General features: G+C 35.0%; 1 protein-coding gene across 1 annotated transcript in view; it reads left to right on the top strand.

Moving 5' to 3' along the window:
• Positions 1 to 20,947, top strand: part of GRIK2 (glutamate ionotropic receptor kainate type subunit 2) — a 424,643-nt gene that overhangs the window by 329,042 nt on the left and 74,654 nt on the right. Inside the window, exon 13 of the mRNA XM_026079986.1 lies at positions 273 to 490. Within this exon, the coding sequence (XP_025935771.1) occupies positions 273 to 490 (218 nt within the window). The remainder of the gene's footprint in view (positions 1 to 272; positions 491 to 20,947) is intronic.

The following is a 20,947-nucleotide window of genomic DNA, read 5'->3' on the forward strand; positions in this document are numbered from 1 at the left end:
GTATAGATTTTTTTTTTTAAAAGGCACTGTTCCCTGCGTCTCCCATTACTATCCTTTGATTCCCACAGCTCCAAAAAGAACTGTCTTTATGAGTGTAATTAGTTCTTATTTTTCATTTCAGTTATGTGTGTTTGTACAAGCAGTATGTTAGCCTGTAGCTTAAAGATTTTTTTGCACAGTGATTCCATCTCACCACTGTGGCAAAAAGTACTGAACTCTTATTAATTGTTTTCTGTGCACTGGTTTCACCTTTCTCCCCTGGTTTCCGTTAGGTTCTGARCTCATGCCCAAAGCCCTCTCCACCAGGATAGTGGGAGGCATTTGGTGGTTTTTCACACTTATCATCATTTCCTCGTACACTGCTAACCTAGCCGCCTTTCTGACAGTGGAACGTATGGAATCCCCTATTGATTCTGCCGATGATTTGGCCAAGCAGACAAAGATAGAGTACGGAGCAGTTGAAGATGGAGCAACTATGACTTTCTTCAAGGTAAGCCTTATATTCTGTTTGCAAAGATTTCATATCATGATTGTGGAGGAAAAGAGTGCACCTTGCTGAGGTGTAGTAAAGAATATGATTCCCGCTGCTGTCAAAACCAACTGAAAAGCACTTTTTTGAGGATTTGCAAGATAGCAAAGAAAGCAAGTGTAACTCTCTCATGGGAAATAAAAGACAATTTTTCTGATGATTTTTGCTTAAAGAGCTGAATATACAGTTATGGAATAGGTCAAAAAAACTGAATACTTTGCTCAGACAAATCTCCCATTGCTGTGTAGAAGAATGAGTTTTGTCGCAGTATGAGTTATGGGAGCAGTTCAGTGGCAGTTTGCTTAATTAAAGATCTGTCAGTCTTTGCTTGAGCAACTGGATCACACTTACAATATCAGTGGCTGGGATGAGGAAAATCTTTTGGACTTCATATTTTTGGGAAACATATAACAAGCTCAGATCCTTCCAGCTTTTCTATTCCTTTTAACCTGTTACTTAGGTCATTCAATTTGAAATATAGTAAAATATGCAGCTGTATTAGAAAGAAATGTTTCTTTCCTACCTTCATCAAGTGCTTAATTTGGCTTAAATTTGTAAGAAGTATGCGTGAGGGGACAAAGGCTGGTTTGTTCTGTATCCCCTCATCTTTGATAGCATAGACTTGTCTCAGATCTTCCAAGGAGAAAGGTGTTCTCAAAGTTTGGCTGATCTTTGGTATGTTTTGAAGACTTTTAGCTAGTATATTCTGTTTTTATGAGTTGTTATGCTGTCGCATAAAGCTTTGAGGTGACTGTTACATTGGTGTTTGAAATCAGATAGACTGAGGCCCAAGGCAGCTTGTAAGTTGGCCCAGAAATTGAAAAACGTGTACTCAGTTCTTCTCATCAGATGCAGAGAGTACAAAATTTGTTCAGATACCAAGGCTAAATACTCAGTATTCAATCTCACAACTTTAGTGGCAATCCAAGTATACACATAGTTTTAATTTCTTAGAATAATTACAGGGCTTTCAACTTCTGCTTGGAAATAAAAATTGATTAATGTTTGGTACCTGAAGGTGTTTAGGCTGCTTACGTTATCGCATGCACTAGGAAGGTTCTGAATATTTTCCCCAGAATGATTCTTGGAAAAGGAGCTGAGGAAATTAATAGAAGTAACTAATCAATTAGAGGTCTCTTGATGACAGGAAATATGTGAAACAATTCACGAAACAACATTCAAAGAAAGTTTAGACTGAGATTTTTAAAAGAATGAAAATGATTAAAGTCTCAAGCCATAAAGAGTTGACACAAGGTATTTATTGAGTTACAAGAAAACACTACAGGGCTTTAATTTCATTTTTGCCTGGCAGAAGACTTTGAACTTGTTCTCTTTCAGATTGGAACTATAGTGTCTAAAATATTATGAAGCAATTTTTACTTAGCAGTGTCTTTTTGTCTAGTTGCCAGAAACAGATTTCTCTGCATCTTCTTAACTTTTAGTTTTCCTTCTCCCTACCCCTTGATTTTCTATATTATTCTCTCTTTTCATGCGTGTGCCTGCATGTGCATGTTTTTGGATTTTTTTAGCAGCCACACTATTTCTTTTTCTCTGGATGTTTTTTTTCCCCTCTGTGTATTAATATACTGCTCCTTTTTCTGCATATTTTTTCCTTACTGCTCTCTTCCTCTTTCTGTTTCTATTTATCTAAGTATATTTTGTGTTTGTCTAGTATATTGTATCCAAGACCCAGAGAGGATTTACTGCTAACAAAGTAGCAACTGCACATCCTGCATAGAAAAACCTTTGTTTTAGCAATATATGCATTTGAAATAGCCTAGACTTACACACAATAGATTTATGTTGTCAGATCACATAATTTGGTATATAACTGCTTTTAGTACATTCTGAATTCTCCTACTCAATTATGAAAGAGAGAAGTCAAAACAAAACAGGAATTTTTTATTCAGATGCTAAATTTGAGGTCAAATTTAGGTTTATTCTGTTGAATAAACATATTTGCTGGAACTTATGTGTGAGCAGATCATAATTAATAGGTATTCGTGCCATACGAATGCACTGATAGTTAAGTATTTCTGTTACAACTAGCAACCAACTGATTCCTAATATTTTTCTGATTACAATTTATTATCTTAACTAAATAGTATGCCAATTAATTACTATTATTCTGTATCTAGTGAAATGGATCTAAGCTTAAGCACTAAAAGTAGCTACGACTGTTCTAGCAAACAAATAAGTGGAAATCATGTTCAAAGAGAATAGAAGAATGAAAACTATACAATTTCATTTGATTCATTCAGTTTCTGAAGCATCTTCCAGGTACAAATTAGAGCTTGCTTGATGTAAATGATATTTGCTAGAGCTAGCTGTATAAGGAATACAATCTAATTAAATATATATTCCATAAAAAAGAAAACAAAACATTTGCATACATTCTATCTATCTATTACAGTAAACTTTCTGGTAAAATTAGGCATTTTTATCTAATTAGGTTGATTAGTATCGTAATTATCAGAAAACAAAATACTGTAATTCTGATCAATGTATTGTATCTGTATTAGTATGTATAAATAAATGTACATATTTGTATGTATAAACAAATTGTTTCAGAAATACCATTTTCTTGCATGAAGAAAATAAAAAGGCAAGAAAATGTTTAAAATAAGACTGTAAATTGGATTACCTTAAAGGGCATTACTAGAATTGAACAACTCATAGATATTAATAATAATATAAAAAACACTAAAGCACAGACAATTGATAAAGGAATACAAAAAGTATCAGAAAAATACCTCARTGTGCAGAAGTGACTTTGAATCTAGACAATATAGAAAAGACAAAGTGCTGTATACTTTCTTCTGCATTGTGTATAAAAAATAAGGATAAATACTCGTGTTTTAAATTGCTTTTAGAATACTTTCTGTTTTATCAGTAAGCTAAAGGAGGTTTTAAAACAGTAGATATTAAATTCTTTGATATATAAACAAGGGAATATCAAGTAGGAGAGGCCATTAATGAAATATTGTGTTTCAAAAATATGTTTAAAATAGGAGAGGGTTTATAAAAGGTGAAGGAATGACTGGAGGTCTGGAAGTAAGCCTTATAGTTAGAAGCTAAAGATCATCTGTTTTATCTGTTGAAGAGAAGGTTAAGAGGTGACTTGATCATGGTCCATAAGCGTCTTAATGGCAATGAGACTTTTGACAGTAGATGGCTATTTAATCTAGCATAAAAAGGCATAATGAGATCCAGTGTTTCAAAGCCGGAGTTAGGAAAATTCACACTAGAAATAAGGTGTATATTTTTAACAGTGAGAGTAATTAACCACTAGTACAACTTACTTAGAGATGTGCCGGATACAGCCATTATGAGAAGAATGGATATAGCATAGCCCAAACAGATGTTATGTTTTTGTTGTAGAGGCTACTCAATGAAATACATAGCTTTCATTATACAGGAGCTCAGATTAGATTTTACTAGTCCCTTCCTATGTAAAAAAAATCTATGCCAGTATGACATCTGGGAAGTTGCACAAAAATGATCGGGAGTATAATTTTATCTGTACACATCCTGTGTATATGTTTTTTATCAGGTACTTTGTCTTGTTATAATGAGAGTAGATTTAGCAAAACAGTGGCATTATGTTACAACATGAAATGAAGGCACCAGATGGTTTCCTAATGTTAAATGAAATTATCATATCTTGGTAATAGTTATTAGTTCCAATCACAGTGAGGCTCAGTAGCTGCCCATGAGACTGACAGTAATTTCTGCATAAATTATCTATAGAGAAGTCCATTAAAATTTTCTTTACAAATCTTTGGAACCTGGCCAAAACTGTAGTGATGCTAAAACAAAAGAAGAACATTTTTGAAGGAGAACCTAAATGGGAATCAGACATACACACTAACTGCAAGATTAACACCTGCTGGAGTTAAAAACTTGGAGAGCACCTATCCATACTTTAAGAATACTGTCATCCTTGTGAACCAACCATCCCTGCCAGACAGCTTTGATGAAAAAGGACAATGCCCGGATTTTTAAGAGAATGCTGTCTCCAGAGGTTGATTAGGTGCTTCAGATTAGCCTCTGCCTCTTTGTGGTCTGAGAAATACGATGTTACAGCTCCTTTTATCAGCCAGAAAGGGGAGGAAACTTTTGGTGCTCTCTCCTTTTAAGAGCTACTTACCTAGTCTGAGCATGCAAAGGAAGTAGTTTTCCAAAAGTGTGTTATGAGTGGTGGGTCTGTACCTGCAGTTTCAAGGGACAAGTTGGGCCCTTTCATTTGGAACAACAAAAAGGCCTTGGTATTATCCAAGAATTACAAGGAAAAAAATGTGGAAGTAAATTCTAAGCCATATCTGCTGTTAGGGTTGTGGTCCTCATGTGGTTCTCAAGTTGCTGAATTTCTTTCTTTGTTACGAATTTTTCTTCCTTTCCACTGGCTGGTTCAGCTGATCTGAAGGCTTTCCCAAATGCTTACAACCTGAAAATGATAATGAAAATGAGTCTTGACCATTCCATTGCTGCTCCCAGGATTCTGAATAGAAATTAAGAATGACTGTGTTTCAAGACGGTTTTCAAGTTTCCAAAGTCTTTTTTCCTTCCTCTTTGGAATAAATGAAAAAAAAAAAGTGTTATTTCCTTGAAAGGTACTTATCTCACACTAAACTGTTTTTGGATCAAAAAGCTCATATTTTCCATTGTCTCTGCTTTCCACAGTTTCTGAGTCTCTGTTTCTCAAAATTCCAGTGTCTGTTTTCCTTCTGACTGACAGTTCTGAAATTGAGAAGAGCAGTGTTAAGTCTACCCTGCTTCTATTTGTATTTCTCTGTCCTCACTCACAAAGAAATTGCTACAACACATTTGTTTACATGTGGTCTACAATTTTTAAATTATTTTTACACAGGTTGTTTTTGAAATTGTTGTGTACTTTTGCTTTTTTCATGATTTTTCATTTCTGTACCTTTCAATGTCAGTACCAGGCACAATGGTACTTTTCTCAGGTAGGGTTACCAGTCACTTGCGTAGCAAGTAATAAAAAACAAAGTCATTTTTCTCTTTCTAATAGCAGTAAGTTAGTGTCATTACCTCTGTACCAAGAATTAAAGGTGTTTTCAGCTCTCTATGAGAGTTGTATATTTTATATGCTTGTTTTGCTGATAAGGAAGCTGAAGCACTAGAAGGGAATGTGTCTTTTTCAAGGTCACTCAGTGAAAGGTACATAGGGGACTAACTCGGGAATCCTGACTGCCACACCTAAGCTTTATCTGATAGACTATTCTTTTTTTCCCATTTACTTTTGCCAGTTCCTTTCCTTTCTTTTTCAGGACCCATTTTTATATTCCAACTCTACTTTTCTACAGTATTTTCTATTTTTTTTCTGCTCTACTTTTTCTCTACAAAAATCCATTCTGACAACCCCTCATTCTTTTTTTTTTTTTTCTTTCCTTTTTTCCTCTAGCCATATTGTGACTATCTCCTTCATGATATCTGGATAGGGGAAGGACAATTCAGTCCCCAGTGTCTACCCTTTTCCGAATTCTCGCCCCATTGCTAAAGGATGTTGCAGGAAGCTCTAGCTGTGCATTGGAAAATCTCAGGAATAGTTTCTAAAAGCTGAAAGAAGGAGTTATAGGGGAATTTTTCCACTGCTTGCAACTGGAATACAAGTGACAGAATGCCTGACATAAATGAGAGAATAGCAGCAGAAGTAAAGGTATGAACACCATTCCTGTGTCATGAGTGACAATGGCATGCATGATAGTATAGTCTCAGTGGGTTTTTCAAACCCTGGTTTGAATGTTTTAATAGGCAAATGCCATTTGTCTGCTTAACAAATAAATGTGTGTGTGGCACATTGGCATGCACATGGGTGTACGCTCACAAACACACTGACCCTTGAGTTGAATACATAAAATAAAACATGAAATTTGGCAGTAGGTATCAACCATTCAGTTGGTGCAAGTCAAAGATGAAGGAAACAGTACTTCTGAGCTTCTCACATATACAATGACTGTCAGTGGCTAACGGAATACAATTTTTTATCTGGATGATGCTTAAAAGTTAATTGGTAGCAGATTCCACACACAGGTTCAGTTTGCTTGAAAGTTAAATCACTTTAAAGCAAAGTCACATTGGAATGTTACCAATACAGACCTGTTCTTATATGTGAAAACACATAGTTGAGTAGAAGTGAACTGAATATAAATAATATGTCATCCTTTTTTTTTTTTTTCTTTTGCGTCATTGTAGTTTGGATCTATCTGCTAGAAACACATGCAGCTGAAGTGCACTACTTCCCTTTTCCCATGATTACTTCTACTTTGCAGGAACACACACTCAATTAACCACTACTTCTTTGAATGTAGAAAAAAAGCAGCCACAGATGCAAACCTGTGCGACAAAGTCTAACTCCCTAAAATCACAAGAACTGAATCTTCAATGACAGACTCTACGGGAATGAGATATAGACTTTGTCCAGAGACCTCAAAATACCTCTGCCTTACTGAATTCTACTTACTTCTTTAAAAAATCAAGAGATCTAGGTGGAGTTAGGGAAGTTAAATGATGCATAGACGCAGGCTATAAGAAGAGCAGCAGTGCATTTGAATTCTAAATGGAAGAAATTCAGATAAATTCGGTACCATTAAGTTCTTTGAGGTGAGTGGTCTTTCTTTTGAATCTGGGGTCAGAAAGCAGAACAAATCACATAAAGGGCCTCGCTGCAACCAAACTCTCTGGTTACTGGGACACAGTGACTGAAATGGTTTTATGCGTCTTGACACTTCCCCCTTTTGTGGGGTTGTCAGAGCCATTAGCGTTCCTGCCATAAACAAGAGCATATGTTTGGCTGTCTGTTGCCTCTCAGGGCTGAGGCATTAAGCTAAAAATAGATGGAACATTTCCTTTCTCCTTTCCCCTTCTCTTTCTTCTGAAAAGGATGCACGTAGAAAGCTAGCTGACTTTTAATTTCCACATGGATTTAAACTGCATTACTCCATATATCCAGACAGTAAGCACCCTTAATAAGTTGCTGGCTACCACACCATATTTATGAATAATTATGCTCCAAAATCACCACAAGGTTCATATTTATCATTTATACTGGTCTCCAGCTACAGCTCTTAGAAACTGGTGTTCTACATGTACAAATAAAAGCTTTTCAGGGCCCTCTCAAAGAAGTATAGTGAAAACAAGATTAGTCTTTCACAATAATTACAATATTGAATAAAATACATATAAATTGTGTCCCCACTAGTTATTTTTAAATGGAAATTGAAGGGAGACATCAAAAACAAGTTAAAAGTTGACATTAGGAAGAGTCTCCTATGTCTTTGGATCATTTGAATTAATTTTTCCATGTCTCATCATCCTTTTCTGCCTTATCCCAAAATATTCATAGAGGAAGAAGTTTTATGCTGATCTTCACACAGAACTCCCAAGGGGGCTGAACTATGTAACCTATGGTCCCACTTGGCTTTACTGTTTCACAACTAGTTCCCAGTGTGAATATAGTGTAGAAGTAGAATGAACATAGCAGTAAGTTGACATTTGTATTATTTTTCAAAATTATGTCCCACAATAATATGCATTAATTAGCGTGCACACATTATTGCTCCACACTGATCCTTCATGGAGTTTGTCTGAATAATGCTGATCTTTCTGAGAGTATAAGATATGTTCAAACACAGTGAGACCTAACTGTCACCTGGATAGAAACAGAGGATACAAGAAACTAGAGTCCAGAGGGACATAATGGTTAATTAACTATACATTTGTCCTAGGAAAGTTAAGCCTAATGATAAACAAAACTTATTCAGACCATATTTTGAGTCCTGAGTTATGTTGGGACTTGTAAGCAAAAAAAACAAGTTCTAAAAAATGTACCTGATTCAAAGGAATATTGTAATCTTGATGCTTGGAAAATCATTTTGTAGTTAAGATAAACCCATTCCGTCTTTTATTTTGGAGAATGTATAGTGATACCACTGAAGATGAGAAAAGTAGGGTCTTTTCCCTTTGAAGCCAGTTGGAGTTTAATCACTACTAGTCCCTGTTAAACGGGTTCTGATCATATCTCTCATTAGCTGTCTTGATGTGTTGTTTTGGGATCAGCTTAGGCCAGTCTAGCTGTGAGTAGTCTTCTACTCCTCTCCTGCCTTTAGCCTCAAGGTCTTGAGGGATCATAGAGCAGCGGTAGTCAGTCCAGATTTCTGATCCAAGTGAAAATGGATCTTTTTTTGTTGTTGTAGGTTTAGTTTTCAGTTGTGAAGAAAGCTGCTATGACTGCTAGAATGCTGGAACTGATGTGAGGGGAGCAGAGTGCCCCTTTCCATGGCAGGGTGATCTTGTATCACCCAGCTAAATGTGAAAGCCATTGGGAATCAGCACCCTTTGGAAGTGAGTTCTGTTGCCTAGACATTAGGAGGTGTGAGGATGAGAAAATCCACAACAATGTAATAGTTGATACTTCCAGAATTAACTTGTCCATACATACTCTTGTAGGTTTTTTGTTAACTGGTAAGCCCTTTTCTTTCCTTTCTCTCATTTGATACACTTCACTTTCTGGCTTCTTCTGGGCCTATAACGCCATGGCTGGCAGGATCAATTATAAGAGAATGCTTGAACTTTGGGTTCTGAGCATAGGCTTGGTTGCAAGGCTTTTGCTCCTCAGAAATGCATGACCTAATTGCTATCTAACCTTAGCACCTTCCCCTCTTTCTCCTGCTGTTTTCCCCAGGAGGCAGGGCGAGAACAGTTTTCATTTTTGTTCTTCTCTTTTCAGCCTTTTTCCCTTTATCTCTGTCCTTAGATCATGAGCAAGATGAGAAAGGGAACTGAACTAGATCACAGAGAATCCTTCAGCTCCAAACAGGATTCTTTATAAGAGTTAGGGTTTGTTTAGGAAATTGAGGGTACATCTGAGAAAAATTCCTACTGTCAGAGGCTCATAAAACACTGAAAATTGTCTTGTTCTTCAAAGCTAATAGATCTTTCACCAAGTAGGCACAGAAAGTTTGCAGATTTGATCTGTGACTCATCCTGGGAATGTGACTCAGAAGCCATTCTCCAGCCCGAACTGTCTCTCAGTTTAGCCAGTCTTGTGTGAGATGAGATCCTGCTATATGAACAACCTTCAGAGTTGAGTTCATGCCCACTGAAGCAGCCTGAAAGCCACCATTCATTAGCAGAGGTGAACTCTTGGTTCCGCCTTGTCAATTTATATATGATACTACTGAGGTGTTGTCTAACTACATTAACATTGCTTTGTGTATGAGAAATGTTTCCAAAGCCAGGATTGCCCTGAACACCCCCTAGAGTCCTACTACACTGATGCATTTCTTCTCTAGAGTTATTCATTGCTAATGCTTGTCAAGATCAGTTAAACTATCCTTTTAGCAATACATCTACGGTAATAATTACATAAGCTGTATTTGATATGGATGCCTCTTAAGCATATTTCAGTATTCATGCATAAATTGAACTTGTATTTAAAGTATTCAAGATCCTTAATCTGGACAATATGGATTACTGATTTTTACAAAAAATATACTAAGGCATGTTTTGTGGATGGGAGTATTGATCAGAGGATTATCTGTCCACGAACACATTGGACAAAGACAAGCAATATATTTCTTAGCAGTTTTTCCTTTATTCAGATTTGGTACATGGTTGTTTTATGTACTCATCATTTTCTTGTGTAGAAAATTATGATTTTTTTTCACATCCAAAAGTCTGAGACAGTCACTCATAATAACAGTGATAATCAATTATATGTTCTTTTATGCTATATTTGGATTAAGTTCTCAGAACATGTATATATCCAAAAAAAATTGGCAACCAAAATCCAGATATGTTATTATGTAAATTTTGTTCTGAATTATTGTGATTTGAGGAGAGCAAGAGAGTTTTTATTATTTTAATACATGTTATTAGTAAATTATTATTTCTGGTAAGAAATGAGGCATTGCGAAAATTAGCAAAGGATTTAGTATTCCATATCTTGAAATGTTTGTATTTGAACAGTCTATCTTTATCATTTAATAACTGAAACCAGTTTCCCCTCAATAAGCTATAAAATAAAGGAAATATTCTGGAGGTATTTGAAGACTTGACTTGTTCTTTCTTTGAAGAACTCTGACTTTCTTGTGCAACAGAAGGCTGTTAGTAAGACAGAAAGCTGTTCTGTCTCTTTCTGTCTCTCTGTCTTTGTCTTTCTCTCTCTCTTGCTCTCCCTCACTTTTTTTTTTTTTTAAGTACAAGAGACTTTTACCTTCCTTGACTTAAAGAGAATCTTCCAAAGCTCTAAGAAATCTCTATATGAGATGTCTGACAGGAGCTTCATGCACTTTTCAGTACATTTCCACTTTCTGAAAAAAGAAGACAGGCCACCTTCCTTAAGGAACGTTCCATGAGAAAGAAAGATTGGCACCAGACATTTTCTGTGATGTGCTGGGACAGCCGTCTAGCTCTTCTTTCACCTTATGTAGCAAAGAAGCTCTGAGAACAGTGTCTTTGACATTTGAACTTTTAACTAAGCCTATTCAGCTAATCATCTTTCAAGTGTACTTTTTTCAAGTTGAACTGCTGAGGCATTTATTTGGGTTGAAAAATAACAACAGTTTTATTTGTTAATTGATTTTATGGCTACATCTAGTATTTCTTATGCAGCTTTTGTTTCTTGAAGTACAGAGGCACTTAATATAGTTTATTATATATGTGAAATCCAGCAATGGTATTCTAGTCAGGTGTCTGTCTACCCATAAAATCAGAAGATAGAAGAGGAAGCATTGAAATTCCAGTTACAGCTGCCTCATACAAGAAATCTCTCTTCTGAAATTAAGGAGAATTTAGCTTGTACAGCTTGTTCATGATGAAGAAGACTAGGTACTCTCAGTGACTGTACTTCTAATCATCATCATCAAAGATGAAAGGGAGATTGAAGGGAAATTATAAGGCTCATCTTGTAAGCAGTAATGAGTCCATTTTTTTACGTTCCTATTAAAGTAATAATGTGTTCCCAGATTTATTTTCAAAATAGAGCTTGATTCCTAAATAGTTTCTAAATACACTCTAAATAGATTTCTTAACGGTTTCAAAAATCATCAAGACTCTTGGTCTTGATCTTCATTCTTCAGTTTTCCTTTTAAAAATACAGGATCACTTTGATAAGTTTAATTAGTTCATGTTTAGTGGAATAAACCTGACAACACAGTCACTGTCACCTGCAAATGTTGGAGCTATAAAAAGGTTTGGTTCAAGATGTTTTTTGTTATCTTTAACTGTGTTGAAATTAGTGATGGAATCATATCATTAAAAGATTGTTACTATGTATATGTCATTCAAATTATTAATATTATATTTTCTTATAATTTGCATAAACCATATTTTAATAATATTATCAACTGCTACTTTAGCTATATTCATAGATAAAATGTGTAGCCAAGGTATTGTTACTACTGTTTTATAGATATGAGAATTGTAAAAGGAGGCCTGGCATCAGTAAAATGACTTTGAGCAAAACCAGGAATAGTCTCTATTCCTAACATGTCTCAAAACCTGTAGTCTAGGACCATACTAGCATATTAAATGTACCAGGGGTGGGCACAGATAAACAAATTGGAATATTTATATTTCTTAATTGTTAGAATGGTTTCTGGTACAGTTTTTGCTCTGGGGCAATTAACATTTTTCCAAACAATTCCTGAACTTAGCTCAGCAAAGAACCTGGGCCAGGGACCACTCATAGCAGGTGGTTGTGTTGTGGCCACCTTGTTTTGTAGACTGAGAGAGCTTAACAGGTAGACAAAGTAAGATCCTGCTGGTTGGTCTCAAATCCAGAAAACAAACCCTGGAATAATTAGTTTTACTAGGAAAGATGTAGTCTACACTTTCTGACAAACAGAAGGCAGGTTTCTCCTCACTTAACTTCAATCCACCTAAAATGTAGATATCTACTCCAAAATAGTGATGTAGTCTCTCTTTATTGGCAGCAGAAAGAAACTGAAAGTCACTAGAAAACAATTCTTACTAACTGCCTCAACTGTCCTAGGAGGATTGAGTGTTCTCCAGAATTACAGATCTTTTCCCATTGTCTATAGAGAAGCCTAGATTGGTACCTTAGTCTAGATGCTTAATGCGTAGATGGCYACAAGTACATTAGAAGAATCTTGTAAAATTTCTAGTTGCTATTAAAGCATTAGACAGTTTTCATACACGTATACACTGCAGTACAACTGTAGGGAGAGGCTGTGATTACAAATTATCTGTATATGCAGATTAATTAGTTTTATAGGGACTAATATAAACACTTCTCATGATAAAAATAACTAATTTAACTAAAACTGTGGGAAATATTTGTCTTATTTTAGATGATTGGTTGAAAGGCTGTGAAGAATTCCTTTTCTTACATATTGCCACTGAAATTAACATAAAAAGAGAATAATCTCTTTCAAATCACAGAGAAAGTTCATGTTCCAGTATGAATTGGACTTTGGCCAAAATTCTGGACTGTGTTTCTAACTTTGATACTTAAAAAAGACTGAACTGGTCATTTCCAGCAAAAAATCAGTGCTACTAACAAATAAGCCAGTAACTGCAAAAGCCTGACTTTCAAATGCAAGAGTAGAATAACTATCAACAAACATAATCTGCCATTTTGCATTGCTCATGTGACTCTGTCTGCTTGATCATATTAGAGCTTGAATACATTTATCCTCCACCAGCAGGACAGATGTTGCTGTGTCATCTGCTGTGTAACTTGTAATTTTTTTTCACATTTTATCAGTCCAATGAAATTTTTTTATTAAATTAGGGCAACAGGTGCAGGCTTTTGATGCGTGCGCTGCTAATGTGTGTGCAGTGCTTGCATATTTTGTTGGAAGTATGTGGTATTCTTGACATTTTTAGATGCCAGAATTTTTGCAGAAACTTTAAATTGAAGGGTACAGTTGAGCAAATTGGTCAGCTGAATCATTAAAGCTGAGCAGAAGTTAATCAAGAAATGTTGAAAAATCTAAGGATGTATATATAACTAACACTTCTAAAACCATGTCAGGTTCAAAAATTTTTTATGTTGTCATCTAACATAGAATTTTGACTTCCAAAATTGAGATACAGTTTTAAGTTCCAATTGTTGTAGCAACTTCTAAGGCATTTAGGGGAAAGGCACTACTATTTAAAGTAGAATTGCTTTTTCTTTATGTACTTTATAAATCTAGGCTTAAAGACATATAAGCAAAAAAAGAGTTAAATCCCAATAAAACTATACACCAAACAAATTATGGCTGTTAAAGATTAAAGAATTTGAAGTTTCATGCACATAGAAAAAAAAAGTTATGCATGCAGAGGATTGGAATAGAAGAAAACCCAAGTAAAATACAAATAAAACACCAATAGTTTAATAGTTTCAGAGTGTTTGAAACCAAAGTGTTGTACTTGATCTTTAATTTAAGCATGCAACGCTTTTCCTTTTTTTGACGCTGGTGTTTTCCATGTTATAAATGAGTGCTATTAGATAATTGATATTACTTACCATTTTAGTTTCAAGTGAAATACTTCATTAGGGCAATATGTGTCAAGAAGAAATGATTTCATTTTTCTTGAACAAAGAATCTTTGATGTCTTTGCCTTCAATGACAGCAAAAAAACCAAACCTATTCTTTGTCCTGATATTCTCTAATGTGCATTACTAATTTGTAAATACATGTTTGGATCATGTTTTAAGTGATGACTAATTTCAAGCTTATTTCCATAGCAAACACTATGTATTTTGAGCTGGATTTTTTATGTGGGACCAAGAATGACTCCTCGTTTGCTTAAAAAATTCAAAACCAGATGTAGTTTGCATAATTTTAAATAGGTAATGGTTCAGTATGAAAGGAACAAACTCTCGTCTTCTCCACATACACACATATAACTGATGACTACCCATTTGTTTCTATAATTTGCACACAGCCTTTCTCCTGAAGGTATAGGAAACAAACTGCTATTTTACTGCACTCCTTTTGTTGAAGAGGAAGTGGTGTCATTGAACAGAATTGCCTCATCAGCCACTCTACAAAAGTGCCAAGTTGTAGCACATCAATAGGGAAATAGCAGATGTCAAGGTTAGTTGGCATCAAAGAATATGAGTGGAAGACTTTCCTATGGGAAAGAAAGTGCTTCATTACACTTTGTTTGTACTAAGAATATTGGGTCTATCAAGCTTTCAGAAAATTAGAATATGATGGTTTTCATGACTCCAGTTATGAGACAGTGACTTTAACAACAGTTAAAAAGCTACAGATAGATGGCCATCTGGGGAACTGCAGTAAGTGATTAGGATTTTATTACTTTTAAACTAGAATGTTGCAATTCTTTCTCTCTGAATAGAGCAGATCCAGTGCTATGTCTAAGGGACAAGAACTGGCTCCCTGGGTGATCACTATATTGTAGACGAGTGTCAATGCTGCTTTTGGACTATTTCAATAGGAAACGAACAACATGTTACCATTTCTCTAGAGCATGAATATTTGTTCAGGAAGTTCCTTGTTGTGGGACTAGCTTGCCTAGTTTGTTTGTTTTTCTGAAAAATATACGCAACAGTGTCTGTCCACTCAGGAACTGCTGCTGAAAAACTCTGAGTTTTACTTCATCAGTCAAGGGGATATGCTTCGGAAAAATTGCCCTATAGGGAGTAGGAAGACTTGAGAATTGCTTAACAGAGTGGTGTTGAGCTGGCAACAGATAATAAAATTTGGATTACAGAATTTGTCAGTCTGAGAGCTTACAGTTGCTGATAGTGGTTGAACATTTTTCTGAGCAAGCTATGAAGAGGAACAGGTGTTAGGATAGAATACTGGGGGGAGAATATTCATTGATTTTGATATTGTTCATTCATTGTGCAAATTTGTAAAATACGTTTATTTTCCAGAAGGCAAATTAGAGATTTTGTGCTCGTGAGTCTGAACATGGTTATTTGCTTTAAAAGCTTCTTTAGTCGTATATCTTTCTGTCAGAATACCTTTAGTTACAGAGGTGGATACATATTTTTTTTACAAAACATTGAAGCAATTTTCTTACTTCACCTCTCTTTAAGTTAAAATACTCTTTATTGCAAGTTCTGTCCCTAGTCTTTTCTATTAATACTTGGAGGAAATTRTGTTTATTGACAATGTGAAGGAGGAGTCATTAATTATCTAAAAGTACCTTTCTCACTGAAATCCAAAATGGCTCTGAAAATGAATTGTCCCCAGTCCTTGAGATCTGTTCCCACTAATAACCAGATGGATGCGCTAAAACATCCACTGAATCCAAAGTTGCACTGGCAGTTTTTATTACCAGAATCGAATTTGATTTGCTGAATACTGTGCTACGCTGCAGCCTCCTGTGCCTCCAGAGTTCACAACAAGGAGCAGAACTGAGGGCTTTGGCATTAAGAGCTTAAGTGAACATCACATGGTATCTGTTGGGATTTCTCTTTCATCTTAGAATGCTATATAATGGTGTTTACAAGCAGTTGCTTCTGCTTTCAGGGTTTACAGGTATATTTGGAGACAACAGAAAGTTATTTTTCCTTTGGCTTTAAAGCAAAGCTGAGGTGTCCTTGTCATGCACTAGTCCAAGACCGAATACTTTGTACCTCAATAAACATAGTCAAAAATGTTATAAGAATCTGATAAATCATCTCTTACCTTTTTACATCTTTGTTGTTTTCAACAACAATGTGTCAAAGCAAGCTCAAAAGAGGTAGCAATAAACTTTAGCTGTAGCTGTATCTAACGTGAAGTTGTTTACAACCTGGACTTTATTAGGCTTTTAGGTAGTAAATCTGCATTAGAAGTGAAGGAAATAATCTTATTTAATTACACTGAAAAAGTTAAATGTCAGCTTCTTGAAGTGGTGAAAAACTGTAAGTGCTAGAGGCTGAAATTCTCAGCCTTCTTGGTCTAATGACCTTCTTGGTCTTGGCGGACATGGCCAAACTTTTTTTTTTTTTCCTATTGCTTCTGAGCAATAGAAACAGTCTGCACTTGCTCAGAAGCAACCCCACACCCTTCAACTCAAGCATATTGCCTGTGTGCACTGAGATTCAGAGTCTAGTATGTCTACCTTTAAGTGAGATGACCTGTAAGTGAGACCTCTGACAGCTATTCAGCTGACCTAAAATCTGTTCCTTTAATCAAGATTGCTTCGGAAGTTTAACAACTTCCCTTGTATATTTTTGGTTCCCTGCTCATATCTTTTTTATAAAGAAGATTGAGTATTGTAATTTTCAGAGTGGGAAAGTCTGGTGTGAATACRTGTAATATGGAGCACATTCTCTGACTGTGTTTGAATAAATCCCAAGTAAAATTAGCATTTTGCAAACTATCATAAAAAGGGGAAAAAAAAGGAAAAAGCCTGTAGACTCAGATCAGTGACAAGATTTGATTATCACTACAGGTAGGTGTCTCATTTATTAAACATTGCAATTAAGCTAATTAAGCTCTAAAAACTCTATTATTTTTCATTGTAGGTCTCCTGACAGTTTTCTGAAAACAGTGAGAGTCTCTTTCATTTTAATTTATTGCCAAAACAATAAAGTGAAAAGAATTAAGTTGTACTTCTTTTCCCTAGAAACTACATTTCAGTGATGCAGTAAAAGGTTAGGAAAAGATTAGGAAAAATAGAGTTGCTTGAAAACTCAGCTGCAAGAAGGCACATGGATGCGGCCAGGTGACATGAAGAAAAATATTCTTCAGGAAAAACCTGGTTCAATCGTTCATGTAGGATAACTGTTTATCATAATCCTAAATCTGATAAAAGAGATTCTTTCCTAATCCCACACATTATCAAAATAATTGTATCAAGTGAAATTTATACACATTAGTAAGGACAATAGGTTTATTGCTGTTTGCCTTTTTTTTTTTAACCCCTAAACGTTATATCCACCTATGCAGTTAAATCCCAGAGAATTATGCTGAAAAGGCTGCAGCTAGCTAAATAGGTATTAGATCAGATTATTAACTTGTGGTTGAAATCTTCTATTTGCAGTTACCAAAAGCTCTTTCCTCTAGATTTGTACTTACAGTAATGCATTCAGAGATCTATTTTGCCAGAATGGCTTCTGCTAAATTGGTCTACAGAAAATACATGAAAATTTGCTGCAGGTTATTCGGAATATGATATCACAGAATATAGACACAGAAATATATAGAAAGAACAGAGCAATGCTATTGCTGGTGCCATCAAATTTATGCCGTTATTAAGTTTGGGATATTATTAAATTCACTTTTGTGCTGAATCAAGGAACTATCAGCAGCAGGGATTTGGAAGGTCTCAGGAAATGCACAGATTCCTCTCTAGGTTAATTTTTTTATGCTTAGGAGGGTAGAATAATATGAGAATATGTCTGCTGAGCTGATTTCCCTCCCCTGCCTGCTTTGTAGCAATTATTTGAACCATACAGCTCCTTTTGAAAGGATAACATATAGCTCTGTCTTCTGGTTGTTTGTGAATTTAGTAAAGTCTTGATCGCTCTTGGTCAGTTTGGTCTCCTGGGGTATTCTGAAAAATGTATTCTTAAATTAGAGCTAATGCTTGTGAGTAGTTATACTTTAAATCATACCTATATATCAACTTACTTTATTTCAACTGTACTATCAACAATAATGAATCATACACTAATAGAAATAGTGCATGGAAATAGTATCTTGTTCTCTCATCTGCTTACAAGACAATTATACCATGCTCATTCCTGGGCTAACTTCAGAGAAGTTGCATATCAATCATTAGCTAACTATTGTTTTAGTGATAATTGCTTCTGTTTTTCTTTTTAACTGCCTTACATATGTTTCTCTCCAGCATCCTAGGCACTGTATTAGTGTGGTTGTGCATTAAAGCCACAGTGCAATTCAAATAGTTAAAATCTGTGTGAACTGAGCTAAGTGCTACAGCATCATAAAAAGGCGCAACGTCCTGAATGGGATCCCTGCTGTTTACATGATAAGATGATAAGAGGCAGTAGATGCTCTGAAGCATCAATGATTATAATTTCCATGTGGTGACAAGACTTTCCCTTTGCTGTAGAATCCCATGTGTTAATGTGATGATCCGGTTACCATTTTCTGCAAAGTTATTCAGCTTTCACATGTCCAAACACCTTCCTGTCATGGAAGGCTTTTCCCTGCATGGGCCATCTGGGGTCTTAACTTGACAGCTTGCTTCCCTGCAGCCCTTCTGGTTGCTTCCTCAGCTTTGTATTAATGCAGTGAAGTTTGTACATGCTCAGTATACACAAAGTATAGAACTGTTTTTGTGAAGAGACAGCTGTACAGAAACAAGCAGTTGTACCAAAAAAAAAAAAAAAGGAAGTAAAATAAGTAAGTAAAATAGGATTAGCATTTAACAGTTATATTGCACCCTGAACCTTTACATGTTTAATCAAAATATCTTTCTCCTACTATTTTGGATCTAAAAATATATCCAAAAGAAACTTCAGTCTTGAATTCACTGCCTTTATACATTTTTATGAAACCAAACTGACCAGACAATCTGAAGCTTGGATATAACTTTATTTTGAAGTTCATTATACTCAGAATCCAGCTGACTGAATCTGACTTAAAGCATTTACATGCATGCTCACAGAGTCTGTTTTCTATCTTTAAAAAAATGCCAAACCCAAAGGAAATGGACTGCAGGATTTTCTTAAATATTGCAGTTGGCTAGAAATAACAAAGAATCAAAATCCAATTTAGAAAAATGACATTTTGTGACAGAGCAGTTCTTTTTTTAAAATATCTACCTTCCTTTCTTTTCTCTTTCCTTTGTCAGTCTTTTTTTTTTTTTTTTTTTTCTTGAAGGAAAGTTTATTTCTTAACAAAAGTTATTCTTTCATGCTGACTGGGATTCACAGAAATAGTTCCCAGAAACAAGGCATGATCAGTGATGTAAAGCTTTAAGTTTTTTTCTTTCATATAGATGTACTACTTTAGTTTTTTATCTCTGCTGATTTGCTTTAATTGCCAGATGATTTCACATTTCTTTAAAAACTTTCTTCTACAGTCATATGTATATATCTTAACTTTTATTTAAAGACCTCTTAATGTCAATGAACTTCAAGTCCCCACTGAAGTTTAATGGATTTCAAATTAATTGAGGAATTCCCTATATGTATGAGATTACAGAGCTGATTGAAAATTTTTGTTCTAAAAAGGGGGGAGAAGATTAATGAAAAAAAAACATTTTTAATAATACAAACTTTGGGGCAGGAGTTAGAATTTGTTTGCATTAAATTAAATTAAAATGTTAATTAAAATTAAATGCATTAAAGTAAAGGTAAGCAGTTTCAAGTGGAAAGGGAACTATTCCATATTTTTAGCTGATACGGTTAGCATTCTCCTCCTTGGATGCTTCAGATTTCTAGATGCTTTTCTTTTCTCACAGTATATTGACAATAGTATAATTTTGTTTGATAGACCATAGTGGTTCTTTGAAAACATTAGTGATTTATTTTTTAAATGTAAATATTTTTTCTTACAGTATTATGATCTACTTGTTATATGTAGAAGTGAAACAAAATGAAATTTATTACATTTCTTTGAAAAGCTGTGTTCAGACTTAAATGTCTTAGCTGATTTGTTTGCTTTTTATTCTTGAAAGCCAAATGTAATTAGACCATATTAGAACCTGGGCTCTTGAAAAATTCTCTAAAAATCAGGAAGGCTGAATTGTAGAAGCACAAACAGGTCAGAATACAATACATTTTATTTGTGTCCTATTTCTTTGTGCTTCTTAAATTTAAAAATGAATTTGATAGGCCTGATTGGGTTTTTCAGAAAATAAAGAAGAAAAGTCCCAGGTCCAGATATGCATCATTTAATGAACCATCAGATTTCTGCCTGCAGAACAGATTTATGGAGAAGTTATTCTGTTATCAAAAGAAATTTACAATATGTTGGACATACAGAAAATATTGATAATAGTGCTGTTTGCTAAGTGCCCTTAGATAATTTGACAAAAGCAAAATACTGATTACTTAATGTCTTTATTATTTACTTTTTCCTCAGTGTTATTATTTTTTTCTTTTTTTCTGTGCGTGGCTACAGCTAATGATACAAATTAGTAAAAAAATAGAAGCCTTAACCCTTGTAAATCGCAACTGGTGGGACTAACGCAACAGATCCTAAATGTTGATTCCGCCCCAACAGCATGACTGCTCCATCTTAGGACATTATCATAAATATGTAACATCTATGTTTAGATCTTTCTATCTAGCATTAATATTTATCAGAAATAGCAGAAAAGTAAGTACTTATTAGGTGGCCCTAGTTCAGAACAGTACAATCCCTTTTAAATTTTGGAAAAGGAGAACATATTTTTTTAAGAGCAGTAGTTTCAGACCTCAGGTTTAGGAGTGTCTTTTTATTCCTCAGAAAATGTATCTTTAAGTTAGATACTGTCAAATTACATGCAATATTATTTCCTCCCTGT

Source organism: Apteryx rowi, unplaced genomic scaffold (genome assembly GCF_003343035.1).
Source record: "Apteryx rowi isolate R43461 unplaced genomic scaffold, aptRow1 scaffold_507, whole genome shotgun sequence".
NCBI classification, from domain to species: Eukaryota; Metazoa; Chordata; class Aves; order Apterygiformes; family Apterygidae; genus Apteryx; species Apteryx rowi.